The sequence below is a fragment of the Pinus tabuliformis genome, chromosome 7, assembly GCF_031772625.1.
Source record: "Pinus tabuliformis cultivar Carrire ecotype Pingquan chromosome 7, CPIR1, whole genome shotgun sequence".
NCBI classification, from domain to species: Eukaryota; Viridiplantae; Streptophyta; class Pinopsida; order Pinales; family Pinaceae; genus Pinus; species Pinus tabuliformis.
The window spans coordinates 1,871,404,318-1,871,412,206 of NC_142293.1; the positions used below are offsets into that span (position 1 = coordinate 1,871,404,318).

General features: G+C 35.9%; 1 protein-coding gene across 1 annotated transcript; it reads left to right on the top strand.

Annotated features, from left to right (window-relative positions):
- The first annotated feature begins 1,247 nt into the window (after positions 1 to 1,247).
- On the top strand, positions 1,248 to 1,989 carry LOC149255943 (uncharacterized). Its single transcript, XM_089455160.1, has 2 exons — positions 1,248 to 1,577; positions 1,876 to 1,989. The coding sequence occupies exons 1-2, from the start codon at positions 1,248 to 1,250 to the stop codon at positions 1,987 to 1,989; spliced, it is 444 nt and encodes a 147-aa protein (XP_089311286.1).
- The last annotated feature ends 5,900 nt before the right edge of the window (positions 1,990 to 7,889 follow it).

Below are 7,889 nucleotides of genomic sequence, written 5' to 3' on the forward strand. Positions count from 1 at the left end.
GCTGATTTATTAAAAACTTTTCGAAAATAGCCTTCCCAATGACTTCAATTCAGAAAAAGGGGCGTTCATTTCACTAAACAATGGAATGTCAGCAAATCTTTGAACAACTAAAACAACTACTTACCATTTTTGCGGTGCTAAAAGTAGCAGATCCAGAACAATATTTCGTAGTATGCACGGATGCAAGCAAACAGGGTGTAGGTGGAGTATTAACTCAAGAAGGAAAGGTCATTGCCTATGAGTCACACAAACTGAAAGAATATGAACAACGCTACTCTGCTTACGATCTGGAGCTGACCGCGGTAGTACATGCATTGAAAATGTGGCGACACTACCTTCTAGGGAAGAAATTTCTGTTATTAACTGATCACAACAGCCTGACCAATTTCTTTAATCAGTCTAGTTTAAATGCACGGCAGGCCAGGTGGACCGCATTCTTGAGCGAATTTGACTTTGACATGAAGCACCTCAAAGGAAAAGAAAACCGGGTAGTAGATGCCTTGAGCAGAAAAGTACATTGCATCTATGAGGTACATTTTAGTCAAGCGCAGTCTAACCTACCAGAGGTTATTCGAGAGGCAACCCTTAAAGATCCAGAATATGCATTTCTATGGCAACATGCTTCGGAAACTAAAGCAAAAGAGGAGCATTGTGAGTATGCAATTAACCCCGACAAATTGTTAACTTTCAGAAGTAGGATTTATATTCCTAACCAAAACTCTATGAAGCAGATGTTATTAGACGAGTTTCACAAAAAGCCTTACGTCACTCACCCAGGATACCAGAAACTGTATTCAGCTATCAAGAAAAGTTATTTCTGGCCAGGCTTAAGAAAAGTTGTGGCTAAATATTTATCCAAATGCTTGGAGTGCCAATTGGTGAAGATGGAGCATCAACATCCTGCGGGTCTGTTGCAACCATTACCCATTCTAGAATGGAAATGGGAGACAATCACTTTAGATTTTATCACTGGATTACCTCGTACAAAAAGGCAACATGACTCCATCATGGTTGTGGTGGACAAGCTGAATAAGACTACTCATTTCATTCTAGTAAAATCCACCTACAAAATGATGGACATTGTAGATATATTTATGAGAGAAATCTTCCGACTACACGGGATACCCCGAGTGGTGATCTTTGACAGAGATGTAAAATTTACATCCACCTTCTGGAAAACTATTTTCACAGGGTTGGGTACCCAAATCCATTTCAGCACCGCCTACCATCCTCAGAAAGATGGTTAGATGGAGCGAGTGAATCAAGTCTTGGAAGACATGTTGAGAATGTTTGTAATGCAAGAACCACAGAAATGGGAGGATTACCTCCACTTGGTAGAATTTGCCTACAATAATGGTCATCATGAATCCTTGGGTATGAGCCCTTTCGAAGTACTATATCGAGGAAAGTGTCAGGTACCTACGGACTGGAACAATCCAGATAATAAACTAGCATTGGGCCTAGATATGTTAGCAGAGATGGAGGCCACCGTTAAGAAAGTTCGCCAGAATTTAAAGGCGGCGCAAGACAGGAAAAAGGTGTACACAGATAAGAAGAGGACTCATAAAGAATTCCAGGTGGGGGATCATGTGCATCTAAAGGTTAAACCCCATAAGAGCACATTACAATGGAAAGGTTGTGCCAAGTTGGCACCTCAGTACTGTGGACCCTTCAGATTTTAGAATGGATTGGGCCCATGGCATATAAGCTAACACTTCCAGGCCACAGCTGAGTCCACAATGTCTTTCATTTATCGTTATTAAAAAAAATACGTTTACGACCCTCGACATATTATTAACTGGGAAAGCATTCAGGTAACAAGCATATAGAAGCAATATGTTAAGATTGTTGTTACGGGAATTTTTCTGACAACAGTTTGTGAATGTGCAAGTAGAACCCAGGGGAGAATTTCTGGCAGAGCCTCTTCGTATCCTTGATCGGAGAGAAACCACCTTGCAGAGGCGAGCCATCATCCAAGTTAAAGTGTAGTGGAAACACTTTGACCCAGATGAGGTGACCTGGGAAGAAGAGGAAGCCATGCAAAAATCTTATCATGCACTATCTACATAGAGGAAGAACACCAGGGATGGTGTTCCTCCCAAGGGGAGGGAGATGTAACATACAATGATACATCATAACTGGTTTTACCAAGTTTAATTATTACTGTTAATTTTATTTTTGTTTTTATATGAATTATTAAATTACTGGGCTAAAAAACTAGAACCAATTTTGTTGAATATTAATTAAAATATCAAGCATCAGTTTCTTAAAATACTAAAGAAATAGTTGAAATAACTTTTGAGAACAGTTATAACTGTTCCTCCACCATTTTCCTTTAAGAGGAAAAAGGGTAGAACCTTGTGGAGGTTAGAGGAACTAGACTGTGTGGAATTCTTCCCTTAGTTGGACAAGACTTAACCAGTGGGAAAGAAGTGGTGATCACAGTTGTGGGGTACAAGACTTGAGGCTGAACTGAGTTGTGATGCCCAAGGTGCCCAATTGTTCATCACAGTCAAAGGTGGAAGAGCTCAGAGTGAGGAATCTGGACGTAATTTCCAATTCCGAGGCTGGGTGGTGATACCTTCCTAAAACCTAAGTTATATGCAATAATAAGGAAACTTATAAGTGTTATAACCATTTAGTCAATATTAGTCGCAAGAATAGATTCATACTATTATAGTAGCAAAGTACATTGATAGACTAGCAAAGGTAGATAGCATTTATTGATTTCTGATTACAGTAGAGAATTTTGTCTTAATTATGTATGAACAGATATTGACTCACAAACTAAATATGCTAAGAAAGGAAAATATTTTAGTTCACTATTATTTCTCGCAAATAGTTTAATGATTATTTTCTGGAAATCATTGCTAAGCAACAGTAAACTTATATTATTCCTAGTCCTCCAGTAAATCTTATAACACTAAAATTGCAGTCCATGGACGAACACAAATACTACATCAAATTTACAGATCAGTTATTAAACTACATTATGGTAATCTGTTAGGCCCCTATACTACTAGTGTAACCCCTTATTTTTATTAGTATAACCCACTTATTATATTGATGTACCCATGTAGTGCCCATATTGTTACTATTGTGCCCCATAGAAGCCCACTATTGTTATTATTGTGCCCTTACATTATTATTGTTATGTCGGCTCTGATTATGTTATGACCCCTTAGACTCCTATATATAGAAAGGAGGTCTTTTCATTTGTATCATCCAAGAATTGTTCATTTATGTAATGTAAAGGAGGTTGCCCCCTCGAAGAGGCTGAATTCTAAGGCGTGGATCTCTCTTTTCTATCTTTTTGTGAGCTGGTTTCATAACATTTGGTATCAGAGCTTTGGATTCTAGGGTTTCGCTGCTCCAAACAGGTCATCATGGAATATTTGCTATAACTTTTTTTCTTTGATGTTTCAGAAGTCGCAAAAAAAACCCATTTGAGAAGCAATTACGTTGAACCTTGGGTCCAAATTTTAGAGCTTTTCGCGCGATATTTGCGGAGATATGATCTGAGGAAGTTGGTCTTTTTCCAGACTCCTGAATTACATTCAAAACAGGTGACTTGGGGAAAATTGTCATAACGTTCTGTCTGGGGATCGGATTGAAATTTTGTAAGAAGGTACAGAAAGAGGATGGACTGTAGTTTCTTGTATGCATTTTTCAGATCCAAAGGTTGAAACAGTGACTCGTGGCACATTGTACAAGTTAGCTCTACTGAACTAGTCTATAATTAGGTCATCTTGGGAGATTGTGCATAACTCTTTCTTGGAGAATCCAATTTGGATCAGACTGGTGGCATTGGAAAGAGAGCACAGAGGGCTACTACAGATCACAATTTTAGAACTTAAAGATCCGAAATTACAGGGTTACAGTCATTTCAAGGTAGAGCTCCTAAAATCAAGAAAAAGCAAGATGAGGAAGTTTGATGGTAAGGATCCGGTAAATTGGATACTTCAGATGGAGCAATATTTTGATATACATGGTGTACAACTATTACAAAAGGTATGTATTGCATCTTCATATTTAGAACCAGATCAATTTTTATGGTACAAAGGGCTTTGTTCTCGTAAACAACTTGTTACGTGGTCAATTTTCATGGAGGAAATGATAGCACATTATGAGGATACAAAGAGCAACACCTTCTTTAGAGCAACACCACAACAATTGGAAAACGTAAAAGGGCTTTGTGACATAGTGGAAAGCAAAATTATGGAAACCAGGAAGTGTACCCCTCACAACTATAAAGATGGAAGTGTTGTTTCTCCTAGCCTTCCACAACCTACAAGGGTTACACCACAACAATTGGAAGAAAAAAGAGAAAAAGGGCTTTGTTACAATTGTGATAGCAAATGCACTAAAGGTCATAAGTGTGCTGAGAAGAAATTATTTTACATAGAATATGAAGAGGAGGAAGAAAAGGATCAAGAAACAACAAAAGAAGAAGATATACGCCAGGACCCCACCCCAGAGAAAGAAGAAATGAATCAGACCATATCTTGTAAAGCATTGGCAAGAATTACCACTCCTCAAACTCTCAAGATAGAAGGACATATCAAGAAGAAAAAGGTGCAAGAAGTGAAAGATCACATCGAGAAAGAAGAAATGAATCCAACCATATCTTGTAATTCATTGTTCGAAATTACCACTCCTCAAACTATCAAGATAGAAGGACATATAAAGAAGAAAAATGTTCAAGAAGTGAAAGATCACATCGAGCATCAAGAAATAAATTCGACCATATCTTGTAAAGGATTGGAAGAAATTACCACTCCTCAAACTCTAGAGATAGAAGGACATATCAAGAAGAAAAAGGTTCAAGCAGTGAAAGATCACATCGAGCATCAACAACAAGTTCTCCAACTTTTAAAGGATAACGCCACTTCGGTGCAAAATCAAACGAAACAACAGGCACTTAAAAAATGGCGACCTTACCGAATGGGAAGACTCTTCAAGGATGAGGATGTGGAAGCATTGTTTTGTGCTATTTATATTATCCAACCAGATTGGATAAACAAAGCAAGGGATGAATGGAAGAAGGACGAAGAAGTATGGCCACTTATTCAAAAGTTGCAAAAGATCCCAATTCAAATAATATTGCCAGAAATTAAAGAGGAAGGAAAAATCATATTGGAACCTCGAGAAGTCACAGAAACAAGAACCCGACAGCTATGAAATCGATCAATTTCAGAGTATCTCATCAAGTGGAAGAACTTACCCGCTGAATATTCCACATGGGAGGACAAGAATTTTATATAGAAGCATCAAGAACTACTCAAGCGTTGAGGACAACGCTTTTTGAAGGAGAGGGGCATGTTAGGCCCCTATACTACTAGTGTAACCCCTTATTGTTATTAGTATAACCCACTTATTATATTGATGTACCCATGTAGTGCCCATATTGTTACTATTGTACCCCATAGAAGCCCACTATTGTTATTATTGTGCCCTTACATTATTATTGTTATGTCGGCTCTGATTATGTTATGACCCCTTAGACTCCTATATATAGAAAGGAGGTCTTTTCATTTGTATCATCCAAGAATTGTTCATTTATGTAATGTAAAGGAGGTTGCCCCCTTGAAGAGGTTGAATTCTAAGGCGTGGATCTCTCTTTTCTATCTTTTTGTGAGCTGGTTTCATAACATAATCTTCCTTATTTCTTATCAGAAGAAAGAATTCATAAGATTATAAACTGAGATCATTATTACAGTTGACATCCATAATAACAACAGTCAAGGGTTTAACGTTTCCCATACAAATCCCGCAGGGAACTCATCCCAAACCTAGTACCTGGGAGCAGCAAAACCAAAATCTTTGAATTCTTAGTAAGGTAATATATTAAATAGGCATGATATAAAAGAGAAGAACATATAAGTACAAGAACATTCTAGCTCACTGTATAATTTTACAATTGAACTGGAATCACATATACATCAAAAACCTTCATATTAAGAACTGATGAGAAAGCGAGTTTGTCATTTCATAAACCAGATTAACCATAGTCAAGTTTCAACATTAAAATCCTTACTACGACATAAGAATAGATAAATACTTTGAAGCCGTGCCCAAAAATGTTCGACTAACCTCTTTAGAGGTAGGACAAGTCTAAGATTGAACAAATTTCAAAAGAAGCAAAACAGTGTTGGCATTGTAAGGCCAACAATCCCCAAAAAAAGATAACTTAATACAATCTTTATAATCAGAGAAGAAAACTAGATAACGGTCGTGGCCTGAGACCCTAACCATCAACCAAACCCTCGAAACCTTATATCATAGAAACACCATCTCGAAGAGCTAAAGCACAGAGCAAGTCATAATCCCAGACCAACCTAGAAAACACAAAACGAAGCACAGTATCAGCAGGATACCGCTCTCTGTCGACCGCATGCCGAACGAAGGTTTAAGAGTAGTAGAGAGCTTACCTACACAGGAAGCCAAGGGTTACAACCGAACGACCACAACGGTCTAATATTAATATACAAAAACCTTGGAGGTAAGTGGGTTACATGAGTAAGAGCTGGACCAGCCTCGTTGTGGCAATGGAACCTGCAAGTACATTAGAAATTTTAGCGAAAAGCAACAATGGAGATGGCCAGCTCAGTGGTGTACAGTTTAGGCTGGAGAGACCCTCGGGGCGCTCCCGCCTTAATGAGGAGGGGCCTGCCTGAGGACATGAGGATCAAAACCAGTAAATGCAGACACAACTTGGCGGCCCATGTGGAGCTCCAGCAAGGAGGCCAAGTAGCACTATCGTCGTTTCGGCCCTAAACCCTTACCAATCACAATCCAATAGTGCCAAATCATTAATATATTTCGTATCAATTTTGATATATGCAGAATAATTAACATATAAAAGGCTCGGTAGTATAAGGATGAGGATCCATTTTGTCAGTAGGTTCATGATTAAAGTCCTAAGTAATTTTTTATTTTTTTATTTTTAAATTTTATTATTAATTCTAGTAAAGTTTGTTACAATAAAACTAAAAATAAATAAACCATAAAACTAATAATTCTAATTATAATTAATAATTAAACCAGTTTAGATAGATCTTAATTTTAGATCTACTAAACTCTAAGCTTGATCAAATCTCATGTTTTGAAATACAAACCTATTTGAGAGTGAAAAAAAATTGATCACTCTTGGAGTTTGATAGATTTAATAACTCATTTAAATTTATTTATAAATTAAATACTAACAATATAAATATTTATTATATTAACACTAAATGTTAAAATTTCACTTTCTACATTGCCTCGTAAAAAAGTAGACATGTCATATCAAATGTTGTCTTTTGATACCTGTCTACAACCAAGTTTATTTGGCTTTTGAAAAAAAAAAAATCTAAAGTTTTATAAAGTTAATTTTCTAAAAATTTGAAAACATTTTTAAAATTTGAAAAAAAATACATAAAATTGAAACTTATACTATAATCATTACAAAATCTATACCGGTTATAACAATGTAATATCAAATATTACAAATGTTGCTTTATGAATTTCTATTTTATATTCTCTTCATCTAATTTTAATCTATACCAACTATTTTATAACAATATAGTATCAAATATTACAAATCTTGATTTATGAATTTTTATTTTATATTTTTTTTCATCTAATTTTATTATTCGGTGGACTTTGGTCAATCATGTTGTTCAATAAACCTTACCTATATTATATATATTTTCACAATTCAATTTTGAATCATCATGCAATATAAAAAGAAAAAATGATGTCAACATTACAATAAATAATATCATAATTTATAAAGATAAAATAAAAAAAATAATTTTTAGAAATCTTTTGCACTCACTTGAGCCTTTGTGTAACTAATTTTTTTATTTCTATAAACTAAACATTGTAATTTTTTATATTAGACATTT

Bases quoted from the DNA above. Each gene is read 5' to 3' on its own strand.
- LOC149255943 (XM_089455160.1), top strand. From the start codon at position 1,248: ATGGAGCGAGTGAATCAAGTCTTGGAAGACATGTTGAGAATGTTTGTA. The intron at 1,578-1,875 runs GTGGGGGATCAT...TTCTGACAACAG, and splicing joins GGACTCATAAAGAATTCCAG to TTTGTGAATGTGCAAGTAGA.